Source organism: Atheta coriaria, unplaced genomic scaffold (assembly GCF_025399875.1).
Source record: "Atheta coriaria isolate IRGN ID8LTWV9N9 unplaced genomic scaffold, Caltech_Dcor_3.1 hic_scaffold_5_pilon, whole genome shotgun sequence".
In the NCBI taxonomy this organism is placed as follows: domain Eukaryota; kingdom Metazoa; phylum Arthropoda; class Insecta; order Coleoptera; family Staphylinidae; genus Dalotia; species Dalotia coriaria.
The window spans coordinates 1,015,698-1,042,002 of NW_027045447.1; the positions used below are offsets into that span (position 1 = coordinate 1,015,698).

At 38.3% G+C, this 26,305-nt stretch overlaps 1 protein-coding gene across 1 annotated transcript in view; it reads right to left on the reverse strand.

Annotated features, from left to right (window-relative positions):
• Positions 1-26,305, reverse strand: part of LOC135791800 (uncharacterized) — a 151,933-nt gene that overhangs the window by 26,467 nt on the left and 99,161 nt on the right. Inside the window, exon 9 of the mRNA XM_065302343.1 lies at positions 8,091-8,178. Coding sequence (XP_065158415.1) covers positions 8,091-8,178 — 88 coding nt within the window. The remainder of the gene's footprint in view (positions 1-8,090; positions 8,179-26,305) is intronic.

A 26,305-nucleotide genomic window follows, 5' to 3' on the forward strand; every position in this document is an offset into this window, starting at 1 on the left:
TTGAATATGCATACATAGGAAATTTGCAATTCGCAATTCCAGCGGCTGATGAGCCGGTGTTTGTGTTCGTGTTCGCAAGTTCAAAAAGAGGATCTCTCTGCGCACCCCTCAACCTTATTCAATAGTGGTGCAAAGGGTATCACAGTATTGATATTAGCCAATTAGTGGCGCGCGGCGCGACGCGGCGGGCTTAATAAAATCAATATTTTGGATTTATCACCGGGAACAAACTTGCGCCCCTGGTAATAAAATTTTTATATTAAAATTTCCACGCGCCCATGAAAACCATGTGTCGCCCTATTGTAAACTATCACCAGATGCACCATGCAAATGTGTTTTAATCAAACAAATTGCTAAAATTAATAAAAATAAAACTTTCACTACTTTAAACAGAAAAAAATTATAACTAACGCCATCTATCGTACAAAAGTTCATTTTAAGCCGTTGTACACATAATATTTTTTCGCCCACATATTATTTTTATACATTTTTATGTAAATAAAGTCTTTTACATTTTATAACTTCCTTATAGCCTTGTTAAACACAATTTAAAACAATTCATACGTAGACTTAATATTTTTATATTAAACTTGATAAAATCGCCGTGGCAATTAACACGATAACTTTCTATTTAAATCAGGTCACGTCGGTTATAAAAACACAAATAAAATTGATGAGAAGTGTAATTTACATGCACATGCACAATAATAAAAATTCCTGCTACTATGCCCGATTCAATTTCGTGTAGTTTATGTGTCACACTAATATTTTTACGATCCTGTAAAAATAATTCGTTCGCGAGCCGATAATGATCTTGATAAATCTTGTTAAATCCGTATAAAGCCCACTTCTAACGCATTTAATAACGGATAAAAATGCGCGCACGATAACATCTCGAAAATCATTATACCGCACGACAACTCCACCACCCACTGAGCAAACCAGCAAGTCTTAATGCACGCAAATGAAAAAAAGAAAATCAAATAAAGCCATGACTTGTAGTTGTGGAAATGTTGCATAGTGTAATGTGGTTGTGTGCTTGTGGACTTAATATAATATATCGTATAGTTTAACGTGGAAGTTGTAATCGTGTAATCTTTCCTTTTGCCCCTGGCTTACAGTCACTTTCATTCATTTGTTGCCTTCATAATTCATTTACGAGTTTTGGCGCGCATAAAAATATTAATATTTCATGCAATGGCCCAGCGCAAAACAAAACATGAATTTTATTTTTTATTTTTTTAACATAAAAATACTACAAATGTTTTTTTTTTGTAAATTTTTAAGCAGAGTATTTTGCGCATGCGTAGACTTCGATTGAGTGTGCCACGCCAATGAAAGCCAATTTATAGTGAGTTTACTTTGTTTGTTTGCACGCTTCGATTTCGAACGTGAAGCGTTTGTACATCGGTACATTTGTACACATATTGAGTGCGTTAGACGGAAGTGCCGGCGAGGCCCCCGCCCCCACTGGAGGGCACAAAGGTAGGCAGCCATGGAGACACACGCGGAATGTCAAAGAGGGCGGGAGTGATGCGGCGGGGGGCGCCCCCCGCTTTATGGCAAAGGTAAATCCCAACGCTGCAATGCAATAGATTCGAAACGCCGGCATCATTAATTATTTACTAATTACCGTGCGCGAGCAAACACCGCACCGTGTTATATATCTGTATAAACTACCTGGTGCTATCAGAATTTACATACAGCCTGTTTCAATTCATCAAAAAATTAATTTTCCAATCAAATTTCTTTAAAATAAATTTTTTGATCTTTACAAAGTAAATTTGATTAATTTATAGAGAATTATTAATAAATTTTAATAGCCCAGGTGGAAATTTAATAGTTTTTGAGGGATATAGTATATCTGCTGGGCATCAAAGGGTTGAACGCCATGTATTTATCATTATTAATTATATCAGGCCGGATGCGCCACGTACGCCGTGTGTTGATGCACTCGCAATGAAATAAACAAGCGCTCGAAATGAGAAATGGGCTGATGGCTTGATGTATTTATAGTAGTGCAGTGGCTTGTTTGCTCGCCAATACGGTTGTTTTTCAATGTGGACAACGGATTGCGATGATGTGCGTGGGCGCGCCACGTGAGCGTGAAACGTGAAACGCAAAACTCGCGAAACTGAAAACTCCGCAACCGTAACACACGCACTATGTTACCGAAAAGTTGGAAGCACAGCCGGCATCGATATTGATGCGAAATTTTGACATGATAACCAGCCGGGGGTTTAGCAAGAGATGGAGAATTGATTTTCAACATTAATAACCGAATTTAATTTTCTATCAAATTACACGCAGTTTAAAGCTTCATTATCGAAATCAAATGCAAAATTGTGATTTTAAATTAATCATAATCAATGTCCGAGATTGATTAATTCTGAAAAGTTGTTGGATGTTGAAATGTAGAGTAATTTCGAGTTTTGTTATTACACAAAGCGATTGTCCGTTCGTAGAATGCAATGTTAGGTTATGGTTTCTGGACTATTCGATTTGGGTCGCAAGATGGATAACTCGGTGCAATCTGCATATCTGCATATCTTGCTAATCGCAATCCGAGATGTACGGACGCGTGAAGGCAAAACATGGGGGCAGGGATTGGCATCAAACACAAACCCACGCGGAGGTGCACAATTAGCATTCGCAAATAGTCGGAATAACTGAATATGCAAGTTGTGTTGCCTACAAGTTAAACACTGCAGAATTATACAAGGTGTATTTTCAAAATTATAGATACAATATTTCATAACCATGTTTTTGTTAGGTTAAGTTCTAATTTAATTGTCTTCCTGATCAATAATTCAATTTCCCTAAGAACCCCAAGCAAAAACCCTCTGAGCAAACAATAGCATGACCCAAAACTGACCCAAAAACCGATTCTGCTTTTTTGTCGCATGTTTCAACTCAAAACATCCAAGATAATTACAAGAGAGTGATTATATGCTTGAATGCAGACGCGTAATATTATAATGCAAAAGTTTCGCTGTGAAGTGGCTGTTTGCAAGTTAATAAGTTAATAAGCCCGACAGATCCGTCCGGTCCGGCCCATCCCATGGCCTCCTTGAGCCCGTCGTCATCTTTCAAAGTCTAATTTACTTCCTCCTTCCTCAATCTCACGCCATCACGACGTCAAACTATCCCTAATCGGAAACCTATGCATATTGCAGAAGATACCAGCTGAACCCCTTCAAGGGTCTGCTCTTCAATTAACATTTTCATAGACACAAAGTGTCTGTGCAGTTAATTACAAAATTTAATACCTCCACGTGCTGTGTTGATGTTGTTCCATGAAATAAAAGAATTGAATATTTGTGAGCGCCCAGTCTGTGGGAGTTGATAGAAGTAAGGTTAGGTTTGGTTGAGTTGACAGCCGTGAAGAATGAGGAACTTGACACGTATCAAATTGCGTTCGGGTCGAAAGGTCCGAACGGCGATCGTACGTTTCATTCGCTTTGCGAGACTCTCCCTGGCTCGCAATAATAGCCTAGTGTTTTACCTACAGGGTGTTCTCAACATAACCTCAAACAAAAAATTTTGTCTATGTGTAAAGTGTTGATTTTTGTAGTTAGTGAAACACTTGTGCCGGTTTTAGTTTGTGCCTCGTGTCCAGAAGTAGGACTCGTCGGCAAACCAAACGGAAACAAAAATAATAGAAAAAATAAACACCACGCAGGCTCACATCTTTCGTGTGATGTGAAAAGGCAAGTAATTGGAAAACGAATAAGAGCAGACCCTCTCCGCAGAGGAAGTATTGGATAAAAAAGGACAACGGCAAAAATCAGGGGTGAAACACCCCCGAAAACAGAAAACAATAGATGGCGTGCGATGGTGTATGTATAGATTACATAAATATAAACAAGAAACAAGATGAACACTCGGAGGGACAAATAATAAATAAAAACACATGTGAAAGGAAGAGAAACAAAAAAAAAGAAAAATGGTCCAAGTCTATAAAGAAAATGAAATAGAATCAACATCAATATGGATGAGTAAATTGTTGATTCATGATCAAAAATAATCATTTAAATGATTTTTGCAGTGAGAATATTTGGGTCAAAATAAAGGCAGGAGGGCATGGGTTGCAATATTCAAACGCATCTATTAAAATACCAACGAGGGTGCCGCAACTAAATAGCGTCAGCTTCAGTCGCCCGGCGCCTCCACCAAAAGCTACCAAAGCCAAACCCGCGCGCGTCCGGTGCGCCGCTCACATTATTAAACATTAATAATGCCCGCGCGTCCCGCACAACACACACACACACACATACATGGGCCCGTTTCCGCACAAACACTCATCAGGCATGGCGTGGGTCCTTTGGCGCGCAGGCCGCGCGCCCAGAATGTCGGAATAATGCCAATTAATCATTTATACTTAAACGTCGCTGAATATTCATGAGGCTTCCAGCGCCAGCCAGCGAGTCGTCGTCATAAAATGTGCGCATGTATGAAGGGTATCGCGCGCCACCGCCGAGGGATGCTCGCGACGCGGCGGCAATCCAGCTGAGGCGAAAACCTCAGCCGGTGCGCGGTTTAGGCGAGAATCTCGAGTGCAGCCGGCTTAAACTCCACTAGGTGAATGCGCAAGCCTAGGAGGACTACTTCCGGTTTAGAACGGAACTAGGTTTTGATGATGGGTTAGTATAACCTACTTTGATTATTATTAAATACTTTCATTACCTTATTTATTGATATAAAAAGGTAGTTGTAATAAATTTTATTATTATTCTTAGTAGATACGTTTGCTTTTTGTGCTTGTTCGAGTTTTATTGGCGTAGAATCACGTGTGGATGCTTATGTACTAATCGAATTTAATTGCCGAATGAAATACAATCGTTGAGAAAATACAGCGATATAAAGATAAAAATAATTCAATTATCGCCTATTATCTTTAGCAATAAAGCTCAATAACGTTATTTTTAGTGCTGAAAAAACTTGGAGGAAACTTGAATTGGCTTTTATTCTCCACTTACATTAATAGGTAAATAATTCAGGTAATAAAATCTATTTTTATAGATTTTCTTTGAAAAACATTGAAAATTTAGGATAATATTTTTATTTTTTTTTCTTCTTTTTTTGTATTTAAAATCTTAAAAATTGGCTCGCACTCTACTGAGAAATATGGCAAATACGCAGGCACAAGCTCCACGCCGTGACTAAAACCCGTGACTAAAGTACTTTAGTCATGATTTAGGCATTTCGTGTTTAAAATACCACTTTTTGTGTCTCAAAGCCGTGAAAAAAAACTGAAGAGGAAGAAAAAAAATTAATTTACTCTATAAAATCAAAAAATAATAATTTTTTTGATCAATTATCAGATAATTTGCGCAAAAAATTAAAGAAATATCAAGAATAACACCTATTTGCGCATGCGGTTTGCACAGAAATGTTTTTCCACACATTACTATAAAATTCTCAACTCTTCCGAAAGTATTAGCAAAAGTTTAAGTAAAAGTAGAAAAGTATTGCAACTTATAAGTTGAAACTGCGCTTATGACGCGGTTCTAGACCTCTCCCGAGTAGCAATAAGAAGCAGCAAAAGTGCCAGTAAGTTGACGAAGTTGCAGAAGAGACGAAGACGAGAACGAGCACGAGAAAAACTTCCTTTCCAGCGTCGGCGGCGGCGACAGGATGGGCGCAAGCCGGAAATGTTCAACGAATAAAACTTAATAGTTAATGGCGAATTGCCGGTTGCTCACTGGTTGGCACACGACTCACGAGCTTCGGCGTCAGCAAATGTGCGAAATTTAAAATTCGCAAATTTACTTCCGCCGCGCGCAAAAAGTTAATGAAGTAAACTGCAAATGCGGAATTCTCCGCACGTTTATTAATGACTTTATGATGATGAGAATTATTATTAAATATACAATTGTAGAAAAATATTTCTCTTTAAAACAAAATTTCATTAAAATAATTTTCTTTACCTAAAAAAACATCAAAAATATTTTTTTGTGTCTGTATCCCAGTATAAATCGTCTAGACATTGTTTAGTTTAGGTTATATTTTGATAATTCTGATTACTTTTTATACAAATGTGTAAAATACAAAGCTTTCACTTTCACACACAAAGTAAATTAAGTCCAAAAAAATGCAAAACTCATAATTTTGAGCACCGCACACGAGATGCATGCGCAAAACGTTAATTGCACGTAAAAATAACGCGAAAGAAATTAAGCGAGAATTTATTTGCGCCCCTTGACCACGCACGCGGACGAAACGTGCGCCTTTTTATCATCATCACCCCCCTCGCCGTGTTCATTATTTCGCGTTCGCATGCAACCGTACAATTGCATCGCCATCGCACGAAAAGTGGCAAAACTCAAAAAATACAACGGCAAACCACTTACGCCGCAACATATTCGGGTAGAGCGGGGGCGGCCACATAAAACACATAAAAGATAAAACAAAACAATACGAAAATGTTATCCGAAACGGACCGACAACAACACAACAAGGAGGGGAGACGCGTTTCGCGTTTTTGTTTTCTTTTGTGTTTATGAATGTTTGCGCTAAAGATTTTTCCGACGCCTAGTGCAGAAAAACATGAAAATGCACGTTGGATATAATCATAACTATTACTAAATATAATGCACAAGAAAATGCTTTTAAATGATGAAAATTGACGTAAATGAAACTTTAGTTAAGCATAAAAACAATTTCGTGTTTCAATCGTCGAATCGTTGAAATCTTCGCGTCGCGAATTGTTTTTTGGTCGTTTTCCGGTCAATTTTCAACCGCCTGCAGCACAGCAGCTGCTTTATTTACTCTTCAACTTTTCATTATTTATGCACGACCTATTTGCCGAATGGTATTTACGTGTTTGGCTATGCGCATCACTTAATGTGAGAGCTTTCGGATAAAACTACAACCTATCCAAAAACCACCTTCCAACTGAGACACCGGCGACGTTTTTATCCAACCGCACATCATCAAGTCTTTATTGTTTGCTATTTTTAGGTCTGCCGCTGATTGTGTGCCAGACAGACCGCCCACTGCGGTGGCAAAAGGAGAATGACAATAACAGGATAACGGTTTTAGTCGCATTGTAAATTAAATGTGTTTTATCGATGCTTGTACAGTCTTAACAATTCAAATCCATCCGCTTATCAATAAATTTCAAGCGAAATTATATTTCATACACCGTCAAACTTTAATCACAGTTAATTCCTACTTAAATGCTTCGTCGAGTTTCTTCGGGGCTTCTTTCTCCGATTGCCGCGCCCGCTTGCCGTACTTATAATTCTTAATTATAATCACAATTAAACTTTAATTCTGTTTGTTCAGTTCGGATTCGCGTTTGTGCGTTGTGCGTTGTTATTCCGACTTTGCCTCGCCGCCCCGCCAATGACGAGACAATTCGCGCCGCCGACAGAAACTCAACTCAACATCTCGTCCCGCGTCCCTCGTAATTTCGTCCAATTAATTAATACTCATTAAAGCGAATTTAACTCTCTCTGCAAGCGCTGCATTTCATCTCATTCCCTCACGTTATCCACACCCGCAGTCGAACTTAAACTCAATGCTTTCTTTCTTTGTCCCGTGATGATTTTTTTTTGCTTCTTCGAGAGGAGAGATGGACGTGACATTAAACGAATCCGATAACGATGCGCGCAATGAGAGATGAGAGACACAAACGAAGGGATTTAAATCTCCTGTTCGTCTCTCATAAATTAAGCAAACGACGCGCTTGTTGTTCGAGTGAATCAAATTGTCCTAATTGGGTTGTGAGGAGAAAAAAAGCCGACGTAAACTGTTTCGTGCCGCCTCCAAGTCGCATCATAAATTTAACCTTTAGTGTTTTTTTTTTCTGATGTACAAGATACAAAGAATCATATTTTAAACTTAAGAGAGTAATACGCTTAGAGTACCGGGGAAATCATTATAATAATTGTGAAAATAAAATAAAAGAAAAATCTCTCTTTGAATAAGTTGAGAGTTGATTAAAAATAAAATAAAAATAAATATTTCCAATTAAGCTCATTATTTACGAAATCCTTAATTTCGCCGCGAGCGTGCATAATTAGAGCACTAATTAATTAACAAACGCTTCATATAAACAAATAATTAATGATTGCAAAACTCACCTGTGTTGAGAGTTGGTATTTGAAATATTCCCCATTGGACTGCGCGCTGGATAAGCCGAAGCCCTTGGACTGCCACTAAGAACATATTCTGAAAATAAAGAAATAAGTTTAAATAAGTTTTAAATAGATTTCAATAGCACGCTCATTAATTAATGTAATAATTCATCGTCAGTTACATTTCCATTTTGTATGAAATATTTTACGCAATTCATTCGAGATATTTTCAACTACCATCATTTATTATACTGATAGAGCTTAACAAGGCAGCGGATAAAAGAATTGCATTCAATACAAAAGTCCATTCGGTCATTACCTTCACTCCTTCATTCGTACATACAATTTGAGTCATACGCAAATGAAAAAGTGTGGGTCTGAAGGGAACGTCACGGCACATCACATGCAAGCCATTTTATCGGCGCATAATTGCTTTGTTATCAATGAAATACTCGACAATGGTATAATTGCATTACGTAACAATACCACTACCATAGGATTAATTAATAATTTTTATTCGTACTGAAATGCATGGTGAAAATTAAGCGCACGGAAACGTAAAGTTTATTTTCGCGTAAAAAATCCTCGGCCCTGGAGCGAAAGAATCACACCGCAGTCACCGCACAATGTGGACAATAAGCAGGTGGATGCAGTGAAAAATTACAAAAGCCGAGCGAAACGAAAATAAGTTTAATAAACACGAAACATGAAGACTTTGCGACGGAAAGCAGGAGAGCGCGCGCGGGCGTCGTCGGCCCGAAGGTGCATTTAAAGAAGACAATAACGAATGATGCGCAACGCCCGCGGAGAAATAAAATGGAACAAAACGTCGGGGATGCCGTGATGCACTCGCAGGAGCAACATAATAGAAGAACGAATCAGAGTGGCTGTAAGTAATTGAAGTAAAAAGAAATTTATTTCTAAAAATTTTTTTCACCAAAACAGAAAAAAAGTCATTTACCGCTGCAAAGCAATAAAAATTAATTATTATTTACTTTTCAGAGTGTACTATACGATATTCTGCATATATTTGATTAATATTTACATGCAATGTTTAATTAAGTTTAAATTTGCTTGCGACAATAGTCCGGCGAAGCACTAATTAAATGTAAAACAATATTATTGTAAATTCATTTACTGTAATAGTAATAAAGTAGCGAAAACAAATAACGCCGCATTACAGTTGTGTTATTAACAAACCGAAACGTATTTTTAATGTGTGCGTGCGGAATGTAGGCGCTAATGTAATGTGCGCGTCGAAAAAGACAATATTTGTCGAAAAGCCGTGTGAATGGAAATTGGGCACACATCGCATTAGGTTTTATGTTACGCAAATATGTATTCATGTATATATGCGAATAAGAAAACAAAACAGGGCGACACAATTTGCAATTGTAATTATAAACGCACCAATACCGTTTTGGCGCCTCCACCAATTGAAATAAAAAGTAAAAATTTTAATTTTAAAATGAAGAAAATAGTTTTTTATATTTTGGGTTTGTTTGCGTGATTAATGCGTAGCCAGTTGATTGTAAACACAAAGTCGACGCACATTTACATTATTTCCATTTAGCAATATTCAAATTTGTCGCGAACAAACAAGATGAGCATCAACATCACTTTCGGACGCGCCATCATGGAATATTTGATGATGGTTGTGTGTCGCGTTCATAAATATGCATACTGACGGCGATAATGCGCCTTTTGTGACAGTTTAATTTATTGATGAAAGCGGCGAATTTTTGAATAAATCATCTAATTATTTATTCGCAAAAAACAAAAACACAAAATTATTGATTATAAAATTTATATACGAATAAAACTTTTACTCCTATTAGATAAATATTGTAATAAGGTAGCTTTTCCGATATTCAATTTGCTATCAATTTTGTCCGATGGCAGCGAATTCAATTTTATGCAAGATTTGTGTGCGTTTGTATTGGATTATGCAATATCGAATCATCTCAAGCCGGGCGAGTCGCTAGAGGTAGACAAGTCAATGAAATAAATTCGCAAAAATGCAACGAAAACTCCAATAGATTCGCTACAGTTCGCCAAAAGTATTATTGAACATAAATTTACTTGGATTTTCGTTGAAAACTTGGCAAAAATAACACAAAAATATAAAACCTACCAAAAAATGCCATTAGCTTGACAATGTGGCACATTGGAAGCTTTATTCGCTGCGTTAAAAGGCGTTTCGTGCGCATTAGTTGTGTAATTGTATGTACCAACTTGTTGTGTCGTCGTTATAAGCCGTGTAATGGCATGCACGGGCCGCGATTCGAATCGAATCGATTAAAACATAACAAATTGCTTTCCCGCGTCGTACATGCTCGTACATTCACGTCGACATGCAGGACAACGATTCAATATGCATAATACACTCGCGACAAACCAGATTCAATTAAAAAATTAGTTTTTGTTTCGATTTTTCGCTCGCTGCATAAAAGCAGGTGCGACTGTTTCGAACACATTTTACGCTGTTTCATATGTCAACTGCTGGCTGTGACTGCATTTGATTAATTTTTCATTTTTCATATTCATGCGCCATGACAAGCGGTATATTAATTGTAAACATTTTCCACTCGCAGTCGGTTTACAAGGAATTTAATTTAATAAATACGCCGCGGTCACTGCTTATTCTTTTTTTGTCGCATTTACGCGATATTTTTGCTTTTGTCCAGAATATTAAACGTTATTAAAATGCAGGTGTAAATGCAAATTGCATTCCCGTCATATTTACGCCCATGCTCAACGATTTTCCAATTTATATTCAACGACATCGTAAGCTGAATTTTCTCACTTTTGTAGTTTTATTAAATTTTTGAGTAAAAATTTTTATTTAAAAGAAAACTGCGGGTTGTAGAGTGGAGTAGATGAGTGGACAAGATGAGAAGATGAAAGAAATTGCACCCAAGGCTAAATATGCACATGCATAATCGAATGCAATTTGCATAGTCCTGCCTCCAGTGGACGATGGACGATGGCAATCGTCGCATATGCTCGCTGCCAGCAGGTCAAACGATTTTTTTTTGCCAACATTCATTAACTGCTACCCTGGTTTTGCATATATGTGATACGACACCCGCAAAATGCTGAAGTAATTTCATAAAATTGATTGGCATCAAAAAGTTTATAAAAAATGTAATTAATGTTTGAGCGCCACTCATAAATCATGCTAAAATTGCGTTTTTTGATCGCAATTTTTTTTTTCTCTAATAATAAATGTTTATAAATACGAAATTGCATTCGCTAGACTATACGTAATGTTGTTTTTATAACTACAACGAAACAATATTAATATTTTCATGTGGCAATATAAAGGTAAACGAATTTCTTGGCATTGCGTATTTCGCAGAGAATAATTGTTATGTTCTGTAATGTAATTCCAGGTTAACGCGAATATAAAGGCGCTCCACGGGCGAAGAGCGACGAAAGAAAATCACGAAAATCATGTGAAGTATGTACAGCCGGATCACGACATTTAATGACTATCATTTCAAACGAATGCAAATGCCAGCCAACGACGGCGGCGCAAACTCAAAATTTAATCCAGAATAAATTATAATATGCATATTACGATGAGATTGTCGTGAAGATAATGAGGACAATTTATTTGTAATTGAAGAAGTTCAAGTACCTTGTTCAAATAAGTTATACAAACACATTTTATATTTTGTTTTTTAAAGAAAGTAATGAAAAACATAATCAAACATCGGAAAAATAAAAAAAAATGGAAAATTTTGTTTTTTGCGTTTTTTGCTTATAAATTATTTTGAACATTTGATATTTTATAGATATTCTAATAGAGAATGATCTATAGATTAAGAATATTTAATCCGCTCGTCTCTATCACTGTTAGTTTCAAAGATATTCGGTATCAAAGTTTTGAAAAAAATGCAAAAATCTCAGTTTGAGCATTTTTTCGTTATGAAGTAATTTTTTACCACTTTTATTTACTTAATAATTTTGTATTTAAAGAATAATCTAATAGAGAATTTCCTGTTGATTAAGAATATTTAATCCGTTTCTCTCTATCACTTTTAGTTTCAAAGATATTCGATTACAAAGTTTTGCAAAAAAAATGCAAAAAATGTATGACTTTTTCGATCTAAATTATTTTTTTGGCATTTTTTATTTCCAAATTTTAATTTGAAATATTGTTTCTAATAGAGAATTTTCGGCTCTTCAAGAATCTTCAACCAGTATCTCTCTATCGCTTTTAGTTTCCAAGATAATTGCTATCAAAGTTTTGGAAAAAAAAAATTTCGCAAAAAAATTCATTTTTTTTACTATATCCAATTTTCGACCCATCGAATTTTGATGATTTGAATAAAGAATTCCATGTTTTCATCATTCCATCATTTAACCTGTCAGACGATTATAATCGACATATGGCGACGTCGTCGCCGGCGACGATGACGCCGCCGATATTACAAAATCGGCGTCGCCAAGCCTAGCTCTGGGTAGGACAAGTCAACAATTCACAAACAAAAAACCATTGAGTAGAAAAAAACTTCTACAAGTACACAAAGAGCACAATGAGTGAATTTGTATGCGCGTAAATTGTATGCACAACGTGTTTATGCGCAAACACAAAACAACACACCGTAAGAAACTGAAGAAAAAAACTAAACGCACAAAAAAGAAAACACAGAATGAAAAGAAAAATGTAGAAACGTAGAAAACCAGTAGCGACCAAACGACCATGGCGAACCCATCGCCGAAGGTAATAATCGAAGCGTGTAAGGAACATTTGTCACGCGATCAACCCTATTACTATCCCTAATGTCCCGGGCCCACACTCACAATCACAATTTCATTCAGTGACAGCGAAATAAATTCAACTGGCTGCGAGAAAAATTGTTCACAATTCAAGCGCCGACGACGACAATCGACTGTCGGTCAATTTCATATTGAAATGCAAAGCAAACATTGACGTACAAGACGCGGGAAAAACACATTTGACGGCTGATGGAAACATGAAGGAGGGTGCATTTGGTCACTTTGAGGTGAAAATAATGACTGTGTCCAAGTTTACAAGTTGCCGTTCGTGTATTGTGTGTATGCACTGAACAAACACGTCATGAAGAATGCGACCAACCCCACATTTTCTTGTTTACCTGTCAAGGTGCAGTGCATGCGAGTGATTAAATATCTGACGATATTTATGAGACAGCTCCAACATTTTTATCGTTGTTAATTAAAATCAAATTATTTACTTCCACGTAAAAACTTACTTCAACAGAAATTAGATAATCATAGTTTATTGACTCTACACGAAAAGTTAAACTGAAAAATTTCGAAATTCGCAAAGTTATAAAGCAAAACATTTCAAACAACTTGGAAAAAGTTTTGGGGAAAAAATATGTAAGCTAAATATAAAGATGGCAAATACTGACGTAAGCCGAAAAAGTCTAAAGTTATTAGGAAGTTGTAAGAAGATTTCGACTACTGGCAACACGGAAAACATGAGGGTGTGGATGTTTTTATACAGGGTGTTTAATATTTTTTTAAGAAAAAAACACGAAAAAATTTTTTTCTTTAAAATTATTAAAGTAATTCGAGTAAATTTTGTGTCATACTTTGATTAATGATAATAATTTTGAAATTATGTAGAAGTTTATTGCGCGCGTGTTGTGTCTTCATCGTTATGTCACTTAAAAGTTTTTCGAAAAAATGTTAATGGCAATAAGCCGCTTTGGAGCGGCCAATTTCGTTCGTTTTTCCCAAAGTTTCCCGCTCTAATCTTCTTTGTTCGCTGCACTGCAGGATATTCAATTCGATTCGCATTACTCACCGCCCGAAAAGACAGCAAGCGAGAGTGATTAGATGATTAGATGTAAAAATATAAAATACTCAAAAATAATCTTCAATTCAATCAGCAGGTAAGAAAATTTTTCATTAAATTCAATCATGACAATTGAATACGAAATGAAAATCGAAATTAAAAGTGAAATTGAGAGTGAAGCAACTCATCGACATTTAATAGATCAAGGATTTAAGATTTATTAATGTCCTCCCTTCATCAAAGCGTGACGCAATGAGAGGGGACTGCTGGAAGACTTCTCCTAATTGCTAATTGCTTTTTGATTCTTTATTCGGTTCGCCGGGCAGGTATGTCCTTTATCCTTTTTATCCGGCGCGCAGGACTTTCACATTCAATTGCTGTGCGTCCGCCCGGTCTCATTAAGAGCCGAGCATTTGTGTTGCCTAGCGATAAATACTTGAAATACCTTTGAAAAACTCCACCGGCACATGCTTATTGTATTAAGCTTTTGATAAAACGTCAAGAGTATTTCATTACCTCCAAAATTTATTTTATTTTTCTAAAAAATAAAAAATAGAAATAATACGGGTCTGGATATAATTATGTTGAGGTAAGTAGTGCAGAATGAAATATTTCGATGGATAACAATTTGTTGGTTAGTTATCTGACGGAAAAGAAATCCTGACGGCGTTAATGGCCACAGGCCCTATTTTTCGAGACCCTGTTCTGCCCTCTGAATGTGCAAAGTACCAGGAAGAACTAAGATTGCAATATATACCAATTAGTTTGCCGTTTTGATTCCCCCTCGTCTTTGTTAACTCGCTAAGATGCTATATCTTAACAACTTTATTTCTTTTTCGCCATACGCAAACATCCAAAACCCGGGAGGAAAAATTTGTGGAATTTTTGATTTTTCCTCAGATTGAATCCGCTTTGTTGCAGTGAGTGGACATGGTCGGATTGAAAGGGCACAAGTGAAATATGTGGCTTTATTAAATTAGGCCCCGCCGGCGTTCTGGTATTAGCCACCCTTGTGTTTTGTATTGCACCAGCACATTTCATATTGAGTGACCGCTGGGTGTTCCGGTGCTCTTGAACTACGGAGAAATCTCCTAAGGTCACTATTTGCCATTCCCTATTGTGGTGAGGTTTCTTCGCGGACTTGCGCGCCCTTTGTGAGTGTACATTGTGTTTAAACACCCTCATCGCTTCTTGGGAAGCAAATGGAGCGTGTTAAACGAAATACTTTATGATTTTCCGGTATAAAAGTAAGAAACGCAAGCGTTTTGACTGAAATAGTAATTAATTTATACTTCTGGATATTTTTAGACTGAAAGATACTAAAGTGCTAAAACTACCCTAAATCATTATTGTCAATCAAGTAATCTCGGCGATGTTATGCCACTTTACTCAGACAACAATGGCTAAAAGTAAATCTAGTAAAAGGACGACAGCGAGGGACCTTCATCACAAAGAGCTAAAATAAAGTCGTGTATTTTTAGAAAACACCCCAAAATAAAAGCATTTCTATCAACAGAAGATCAATGTACACAAATTATTCCCGATTAGATTCGCACAATTTAACAAATCGATAGATACGACCTTAAAATAGAAAGAAAAGACGGAAATACAAAAGGTATCAGCAGCAGGGAGAATCTAAAGTAACTCTGTGAGAAGATAAACCTCAAAGAGATAAAATTAAACCAGAAAAAGCAAAAAATCAACTCAAACATTTGTAAAACTCGAAATAAAAATTATTGAGTGTAAAATAAATTATCACCGACCACATGGATTGCATATTTAATTTCCCACTAAACATTATCTAATTTTATTTCCTCCAAAATGCTAAGTTATGACCTCGTAAAATTATTTGCGAAAGAATTTGAAAACATAGCCCGCGGACAAATTACGCAAAGTTAAACTCGTGTAAAACGCGAGAAAGTCGTATTAACAATAATGTCTTGAGTAAAACTGGGGCATTGGGAACATTTAAGCAGCAGAAGAGCTAAATCCATCGCGTACGCGAAAAGTTGCCTGAAGAATGCGAATGCCTCGCATCGTCGGACGCGGAAAGAACAACAATAAAGCATAAGTGTAATAAAGTATGATTTGTGCGCGGCAATAAAACTTTAAAACGCCGAGGTAAACGAATTGAACCCCAAACCAGCAGAAATTTTATTCTTCGAATATTTATAATACTCTGATAATAATCACATTAGATGAGTGTTAACTCAATTATAAAGAAAAGAAGAAAAACAAATTAATCATCTGCTCCCCCTCAGCGGGAGAGAAAAATTTAAAAATACAGTTATGCTCGAATGGCAAACAAAAATTTTAGTTTACTATTCAAACAGAGATTTATCGCCCTCCATCCAGCCATAGGAAAAAATAGCGGATTGCTTAGAGAGGGTGAAAAACGCTTCTTTAAACTGGTCTTAAATAAATTTAAATCTACTTCTAGTTAAAAACTTAAATTGAAGTTGTAATATTTTTTATCAACACCTAATTCGACTACAGTGCCGAAAATCCAACAAATTCACCCTAGGATAATTTGTAAGGATAGAATGTCTTGCAACGTCAGGAGATCCCCTGTTTGGTCTTGTTTAAGGTCTAGTTTTGCATCCTAGGGGGTAGAAGCAGGAGTTGTGGGACTTAGTGATTCATTAAAATTATAAAACGCCATCGTTTCGCTGTAATATGCTCGCGTCGCATGTGAGATGTTGGTCTGTCTTGCAGATGATAACTTGTTCGAGGGTTGGCGAAGGAAGAGGCTGCAGGACAAATGCAACGCAAAGCGGTGCAAGGAGGGTTTTAGTCGGGAATGAGAAATTGCCGGCTGTCAGCGCGCCAAGACAGGAAATATGGGGATCCGAATAAGTGCATTTATTTCGTCGCGAATGCCGAAAGCAACTTGCCAAACGGAAGGAAACAATCACAAGTGAATATTTTCGTTACAAATTGATACAATTTCAATGAAATTTTTTCTTTAAAACAATTTGTTTGTAAAATTTGTGATATTACATTTATGACTCATCGAAATTTCAATTTCACTCTCACTTTTCATCCTTCTAATATTTCTCAATTACATATCCAATTCGATATCGCGCCATTGATATTGTAATGTAACGGCGTAAGGCAAACTGGTCTAATATCAGCAGAGAGAAGAGAGGAAGCGAGAGAGGATCGAAAATGGAAATTGAAATTCGCACCGCTGACGCCTCGTCGTCAACGACAACGCGGTGTATAAATGCGCATTCGGCATTGAAATAATTGCAGGCATTTTTCTTCGCGACGGGGGCGCGACGACAGCGAAACCCCAACGACACGCACCCAAGGGGAGAGAAAGCAAAAACGACCTCGCAGCGGGTGTCTACAGACTCCACACGCCATGGGGATAGACGAAAAAACATCACTCGGGATCAAGTTAATTAATTTATAGATAAACATTACTCTAACACTCTGTATAATTAAAATTTTAAGTAATATCAACCTAAACTCACCGATTCTATCAATGTAGTCAACCATAACCTTTTTATTCTTTGATTTACTCATTTTTGAGGTTATAAATATGCAACACTAAATTATTACAGGTTTCTTTTTTATTCTGTGGTGAGTACAATGTGTTTGTTATTGTTTTCGTGACCGCCCCCGAAAATTTGCGACACACCGGGGTGAAAACGGGCGCACGGTTTGTTGTCGGCGCGGGACAACGACGTCGGCGCCGATCCACTCGCCACCGCCACCGGTGGCGGCGTGCCTTCTATATTATCGATTGGCCCAGTTGTACGAGAGTTCGCGTACGTTTCGCGGATGGCACGGAGCGCCACCATCGAGCAGATAAAAAATATAAATTTTAATAAGCGCACAAAACTAACACCGAAAAAAATTAAAATGTTTTAGAGTTTTACTCGTACAAATTATTTTATTTAATTCCTGGCCATTCGTTCCGAACACATATGTCTCCTGCTACACTGATAAAAGAAGCTCTCTCTGTCCAGTGTGCAGTTTACAGAAGCAGCCAGCATGCGGATTTAATCCAAATCGGATTATTTTTTGCCGGTCCACCTTTTTATAACCACAATACAAACAAACAGGCTGGGCTGGTGTTGTATTGTTACTGTATGTCATATATCTAATAAGCAGCGCAGAGCAAACCGCTAAAATCGGCGCTGCAAGCGTCCGCTGGACAAATTTAAGTATGTATGCGGGGGTGCGTTTGAGGGGTGGTCTCACCGGTGGGCACCCTTGTATGCCATGTGTTCGGAAATCCGTCCGTGCTAAGCTACACTTTGATATTCGTAAATCTCGGCGCAATTGTGTTCGTGAATGTGTTGTTATCGGAAAATGCTAAGCTCAGAGTGAAACAGAAGGTATATACAGGGTACTACATAAAATCACCCAAAAATATTTTTAAACACAAAATCTTGTCCCAAATGTTTTTAAATGATCAAAATTGTTGAAATTTTTAAAAATATATTTTTTTAATGTATCAACACCCTGTATATGGTTTAATTCATCGTTATGTGATTGCATTAATGTGTATCGTGTATTTCGCCGAGTGTGTTCGGCCGTGATCGTGCGTGAAGGTGGAAATCCAGCCGCTTTGCCTTCCAATTAGATTCACGATTCCACGTGTGCGATTTTATCTTTATTGAATTATATTACAGACATTACGCTGTGGCAGGCGGGTTCGCTTTGTGCCGCCACGATGGACAGAGACACGCCGGTTATTAATGTGGACGCGTGCATTCATGACAATGCGTAATAACAATTAATGCCATCGAATAAATTCATAATATGATAAACGCTAGAAATAGTAGTGATGTTTTATTTCGGGTTGCTGTTTATTGACGATGTGTAAAGCCCTGCTGTTAGCTGTTATTCTGCGAAAGAGGGTTTCCAGGCCCCGGCGCAGGTAAGAGCTCTGATAAGAGACGCGCGCGGCGCTCGGAAAATGTCTCGAAAGGTGGAAAGTGCCGAAAGACTTCGCGGAATTCTCCTCCCTCGTAGGATGAAGCCTCAGCCGTGGCGTCATCGCCATCGGCATCGACATCAACCTTGCCGCAACGCACGCGGGCGCAGGTAGTAGCTCATTCCTGCTGCTTTCTGCTCCTCATGCTTGACATAACACGAAATCCTTTACTTTCAGAAGCTTCGGCATTCTCGGTTTTCTCATTTTGTTTGCGTCGGCGGAATCTTATGTCAATATTTCAAACCAATGGCGTAGAAACGACAAAAATAGAATTCGAAATTTTTAAACTAAGTTTTTGTGTTGTTCGCAAAGTGTCAGAGTTGATTATACCTGCCAAAATCATTAAAACCACCCCAAGTTTAATTTTTTTCTTTAATAAATACTGAATGCACCTTTATTGGTCTCCCCTTGTGTTTTTCTGCAAGAACTTGTTTTTTATTTAGATTCTTTCGGACTTGTAACTAAATCAAAATCTAGTAGAAGATGTAATTTGATGTTTTGCGTTGAGGGGAGAGCGTAATTGAATTTTTAAAAGTAAAAGTAGGTAGGCAGGACCTAACCGCAAATTCGCTTTTCATATTTTAAAGTTAAAGTCGAAGTTAAAGTTGAATGTGAAGTTGGATTTAAGAGGGACGCTAAGACTAGGGCCAAGAAGTCAACATAAGTTTGTGGCAAACTTTTTCAGAAGCCTAATTACCAAGAATACCTGAATACCAAAGATTTCAGGTAGTTACAGGAAGTTTACAATTCTGGTGATAACACATAGAATATAACTAATTGAAAATAAAATTTTAAATTTTACAAAATGCAAATGTAGTCAAAAAGAAGAAAAAATCCAACCGGAAGAAGTTTTTACAAGAAATGAGGAAAATAGGAAGTCAGAAATGTCGGCAGGAGTTTGCAGTTTGTCGTTTTGTCGCTCCACCCGACCGCATTTTACCATTCTCTGCATTTCCATTTAACTAGATCCGCACATGTGTAGTATGTGCATGACAAGCAAGGTGATATTACTGAAGGCGGAAAGAGTGCTGCTTGGCTTGTAACCCGGAAGCAGAAACTGTGGCGGCAACGAAGTGCTGGAAATTTAATTTTCTCCCGCGATAAGAGTTGCTAGGCGCTATCTCTACATCCTCCAAGTATAAAATAGTCAAGAAAACGTAAACGTACTCCAAAAATACAAAAACTTGCATTGAAAAAAAATTAGGATACATATTGGCAAACATGTTATTGTTTGTCTGAAAGCAGTTCGAATTTGGAAAATTGTCGTTGGTGATGGCGTTTGGTGGTTCTGGCACCCCGGCAGCGTGCGCGCCTCATTTCGCTGGCGTCGTGTGTTGCCAATAGTAATCTGCGAAGGACGTGACAGTCGCGCAATTACGCCGCGTGTGTCACGCCGCCGCCACCGGGGCTGCGACACTCCTGTCGGGCGGGCGACACCTCCCCAGCAGACGCACGGCGGCGTAATCTCGCATACGAAACCACCCGCTGGCTCCGGTCACGAATGTTCGCGAACATTTTAAACCATTCTGTTCTACAGGATCACTACTTATGCAGCTGTAATGGTGGGGGTATGTGTCAGTTCCACTTTTCAGCCGCTCACAGGCTTGGTTTCAGTTTGAGCACATCGAGACATCGGGAGCAACACGAACCAGCGGGTTTGAAAGAATAAAAAATACGCCGCGCGGTGCGACAAAATGAAACAAAACGAGTCGAACTGAAAGAGGAAACAATTTACCAGCGTGGAAAGAAACAATGAGACAATGGTTGGAGGACTGGCGCGTCGCGTGACAGCCTCGGAATGTGCAATAACGAAAATGTAAAATTGTGAAATTCCTATATTCGCCATCTTTTTAAAATTTTAACCTCAAAATGTTTTCCGCAGCAATATATATTTCCACATTTTATGAGGGGACCTAACCTAAACTCCAAACATTTGTTCCAATAACGATAACGATATCGCCATGCTGAAACTCAGCAAAACCCAACACTTACAAGTTCGAATCTTTGTTTCGCAGAGTGTTAAAGGGTTAAATCTTCCTCTTGGCCTCGGCTGGAGAGGGTTCGCAACAAGCAAACAAGGCCGAGGCATTGGAACATTCGCTGACTGCAGATATATTTAAATACCGTGTACAGAGTGTTCTGTATATTTATGTGGGTGGACTGGGGAATTCTAGATGTTCGAAGGTCTCGTGATGTTGGAAGTGGGAGATGAAGGCCACCGATATGGTGGAGAGTCCTCGAAAGAGGTGGAATAGAATATGAGATTGCCGTTTTGCTTACAGTTACTGTTACTGTGTTGCTTTGCTTTGATAAGGACGGCGTGCTGCAATGGGAATGCGAAGGAGAGTGTGGCAAGTGTAAATCGGGAATTCGGGAGTGATGACTCGTGCCGATGAATATTCATGATTGGTTTGCACCGTGCGGAAATTTACTGTGTGTGGCCAAAACTTTCAACTAAGACAAAGCCTTTAATATTATGCTAATTTCTCTAAAACAAGATTTGAAAGTTTTAAAAAGAATTCTGAAGATATTTTAACTTAAATTTTAGAATTGATCAATTTTAGTGTGAAATGTAATTGGGAGTCTATTTCGTTTGTTGTTTTTGTATCTGTGGAACCCTCAAAGAAGTCTCACGGTCATAACTTTCCGGTTTAACCTCCCTTTAAACTCATTCCACCCTTCTACCTCATTAATTCCTCCTTAATACAATCCAATCGAGTAAATTAAGCAAAATTAATTCTGTTTTATGTTATAATTTCGCAACAAACACAAAACAAAACTTTTCTTTTGTTATTTTTAAATTTGTTGTTTTGTTGTTTGCTATTAATCTAGGACACATCAAAATTAGCAAACGCTGCAGCGGGAAATCTGCTCCGTAAATTTGCAACCACTGCAATTTAAGCAAACAGCCGAATTGGCAAACCCAGTCGATGGCACAGGAGACGCAGTCTGTGCCCAGTCAATCGTAGGCCTGGTTTTAAATCGAATCAATTTGGAATTTGAAACGCGCATCATCTTTACTCCCGATACACACAACACAAAACTGCTGCTCCATCAGTTTACACTATAAATTTATTGGTAAAATAAAATTCTGTAATAATTTTATCAAATCATCCCCGATGACCAACTTGATTAGACATGGCGAGAACTCATCAATGAACATCAATATAATTTGAGACTAACTAACGATCACAGGGAATACTCGCTGAGCAGCTGGGCGGGTGTGCATTCGAGCCTAAACGACAGTGGCCATTCGAGTGCGTCTAATTCAGAAACCAACCGCGAATCTGATAACTCCAACTCTCGGGCACCGAGTTGACCGAGGAGACCAAATTTAGGAGACGCGGAGTCTACAAATTGATGTTCATATTGCAACGCAGCGCACTGCGCAAACATGTACGACCCAATCCGGGCCATTCATCCCGATCTCGCTTTTCCTAATCAACAAACTCCCAGGCATCACGCATCAGACCATCAGAAATTAGCACACCGCACAAACATACACAGCCTTCGCATCCATCTTGCTATTGGAGGAATATAACCTCAAAATCAATGCGAAGCAGTCATGGATGCAATGTGGCTTTAAATCAATTGATTCAATATACAAATCAAAGTTGACTATAGCAGAAGTAGTGAGGTTAGGATCTGTTCGGGAGGTGCTAGTCACAATTACAGCCCGTGCATACATAGTTAGTGCATGTGAAGCTACCAAGGCTTGGACAAACGTAATTTGCGATAATAGCATCGACCCATGACTGAGCCGAGACTAGGCCAACTGCCCGAAGTGGACAAACACAAATAAGGGATGACCACTTCGATTAAATTAGCTGTGCTTAGTCTACTCCGATCCACAGTGTTATCAGTAAGCCCAATGACCGATAATCAAATATGCCATTCATCAACCTAAGCCAATTTATGACGGACTACCCCCACCTCCTCAATCAACAAGCAAAAACAACTTATATTAATAATAATACCTAAAGATACACTCAAGACATAATAATAAAAAATGACTTTCATAGTGTAGTGGACTTATGAAGGTTATTTCCGTTTTTTTTTCACCGCGCGCGTTTTTTCCTCTCTCAATTTTTTTTTTTCGTCCGCGTGTGTTCAATGTGCAGTCATGCGTGAGTCCCATCGGTAAATAGGACTCGCCGAGATGTCCTCGTTGCTCTTCTTCACCGCCTCTTCTCCATCATACATCTAACAGACTCTCGTGGACTACTCTTACAGACTTCCGAAAATCTCAGATCGAAAACGAACCCAACCCACGCGAGAATGTGTGAGTGTGTCGTAGCACGGTCTGTTTTCGGTCTGGTACGTATGTTCCGATCGCAATTCTAGCGTACATCCCAATTGTGTCTCCTCCGTCGAGCCTCATGAGACTCTTTCCCGACTCACTCTGACGCATAGTAGCTATTTTTGATGCGCGAATATTTTGACTCAATTTTCGTGGAAAGCTATCACAATGCACCGGAAACTGCTTTATATACCAAAGAAGAAATTTCCGGAAACATCTCGTAATAGAATAAATATGAGACAGAGAAATTGAAACGTCAAATGTGAATCTGGACCAGTGGGGCGGGTTGCATATAAGGTCAAAGGTGGATCATATAGAAGATGAGTTGGATCGACCCACATCGTTAAAACGTATCACTCATGCATACAAAATGAAAAAAATGAGTGAATTGTTGGAATAAATCCAATTGAAGTAAAGATTTAACGTTCTTATGTCATTACCACAACGGATTTGTACATTTGTGAAAATGTGTGAATACAAGCAGTAAATCCCCGGCACACAGATGTGACAATTGTCGCAATGGTCGAACAATATGCTCCAATTTTCTTTTGTTAGCTTTGCAGGCTTTTGTTTCCTATACTTGAGATCTGACCATTTTCGCACTATTTGTTCGGGCTTTACAAATATTTCAATACTTTTGGGACTTTTGGTGTTATTGCACCGAGGGTGATGGTGATGCGAGGGCATTCACAGGCGGGTCAGATACTTACAAAAGCGTATGAGGGTGTTGGGAATTTTATTGAACCAGATCCAAACCATTTGGACATGTATTATCAGTATAACAGATTAATCTTCAGGGAGTTTATAGTAAAATGTGAAAATTACATACGAACATGCAAATTGTGGCATTTGTTAAGATTATTCGGAAAGATTAAATAAATTTCCAACAAGTTATGTGTCTGGTTGGCAAGAATTTCGAATTAACCAGTAAATATCAGCCAAATTGGCAACAGTTTGCCAATTTCCCCGCACACGTCTAAGAATACTCGTAAGACAAAAGAGTATCTTTGTCAACATGCCAGTTTAATTGCTTGTTATCTTCGTGGTACTCAAAATAATCCACTTTTTGGCATTCATTCATGAATGCTGATGAAACTATATTAAACTTTGAAATTTACCCAATCAGAACTTTTTTCCTATCGAATTCTTGGTTGGGATGATGAGTACAATTAGGGCGATTTTCCTAATGTGTCTCGGACACATTTGGGCAGCGTCCAGCGCTGAAAGTCGAACACTGTGCGCGCGTTTATTGTTATTGTTATAGCTTAATGCGCAAAGTTTGCGCCTTCGTAGCTCGCGTCGCTAATGCTCACGATACTCAACTTCCACCACGCGACGAAAGCTTCGCTGAGATTTTCTTTAGTTGGCCAACAAGTATGCTTGTTATGCTTCCTTCCTCACTTTCACGCGTGCGATAGTTTCAAGACGTTTCCACTCGTAAAAGTTTTAGTTTTTGTTTCACGCAGAAAAAGTTTTTGGATTTTTTTTGCCAAAAAACTCGAAAAATTCACTTTTCACTAAGAAATTCAATATTTTTGTGAATTTCAATTGCACCTATATATTTTCTAATATTTATCTAGTGATACCCGGGTGGTTTTCGTCAGTTTTTGCACTTTTTGGCAATTTATACGAACGATTGCATAATGCAGACGTTGGACGCGTGCCCGGAGTCGTTGGACTTGCGCCCTCCAAGCGACTTAATGTTATTATCCTCGTTATCCTCGTTATTTCTGCGATGCTGATTGTCGCAGTCGTTTGGCTCGCGTGCAATATGTGCACGAGCTGAATGCTGACGAGTGCAAAAATTTTCAACTCACTGAAATTTCATTAATTTCCACCAGCAAAGATATTATAAAACATGTTTTTATTACCGAAAACATAAAATAACACACACACACATTTTTTATATGCGTCACCATTGCGCAAATAACAATCCACGCAGCTTGTTTAATTTTACACACTGACTAAAAACAATTTACTAATTGATATTTTCAATCTTGTTTTGCCACTCACTTGTGCCGCGCGCGCGTGGACATTGTTTTTTATCATTCGGTTTGCATTTGCATTTATGGATTTTTACGTTTTTCACTCGGCACGCCCGAGTTACATCAATAGCGGCACCCGACATTAATATGCGTACAAATTATATACGCACCGGACAAAAGGCTGGTGCGCGCTCGTGATAAAAATGAAAAATGTTTTTTCACGCGCGCAATATTTCAGCCCGCAAATCGAATGCGGAGCTATATAACAAATGCATCAATAATTGCGAACACCAGAGCATCTGGACATCATATCGTCCAGGCGTTTGTTTATTTACTCGAGCGTTAAATTGTTTCATTTGAGTTTTTTTCCCCCCCGACATTCTTTTGTTCTGTTTCGGTTCAGTAAACACAAACATAATACGAGTGCGACATCATGTTATCAATCTATTCGCAGGTTGCAGTTAGTATGCTCAACGAAGTCGAAGTTGCGTTTGATTTAAATGTAAATGTGATTTTTAAAATTCACGTCCGCGAATATGTGCAATATCACCACGCGCTGCAAAACTTTATTTTCATTTCCGTCGCGAGCGTCTAAATTTTTTTGTTTTCATTTATTTTTATATTTAATTCGTACTCGGGGCGGCCAAACGAAGCTTTTTCACATTTAGTTAGTTTCGGACTGTTTAATATGCATGCGAAAAAATTTTATGCGCGAATGTAGGCGACCGGAAAAGCGCGGAACGTGCGCATGTGAAAATATTGCAATAGCAGGGGGCGGCGGCGAGAGAGAGCTAAATGTTAGCCGCACGACGTCTACGCGTTTTGTATCTTCTCGCCGCCGCCGGGAGGTGGACGGAAAACGCGGGCGCGTAATGCATTTCCGATGGAAAAATGTTCGGAATTCCGCGCACGTCGCGTCCTTTCTGCTGGCGGGCCGACGTGCGCGTTCTGGATCGCTTTTTGGCTACAACACGAAACAAATCCAATAGAAGACAAGCACGAGCTGGGGCATAGCACACTGTCATGTATCGTTCACGTATGAGTATAATTTATATTTGTAATCTGTGAAAAAGTCAAACGGATACAAAATAATTTATATAGTTAACATTTTCCACTGCAACAACTCGAAAATTCTTGAAATTATTCCAACAAAACCAAAAATAATTAAAATATCCTTGAAATATTCACCAT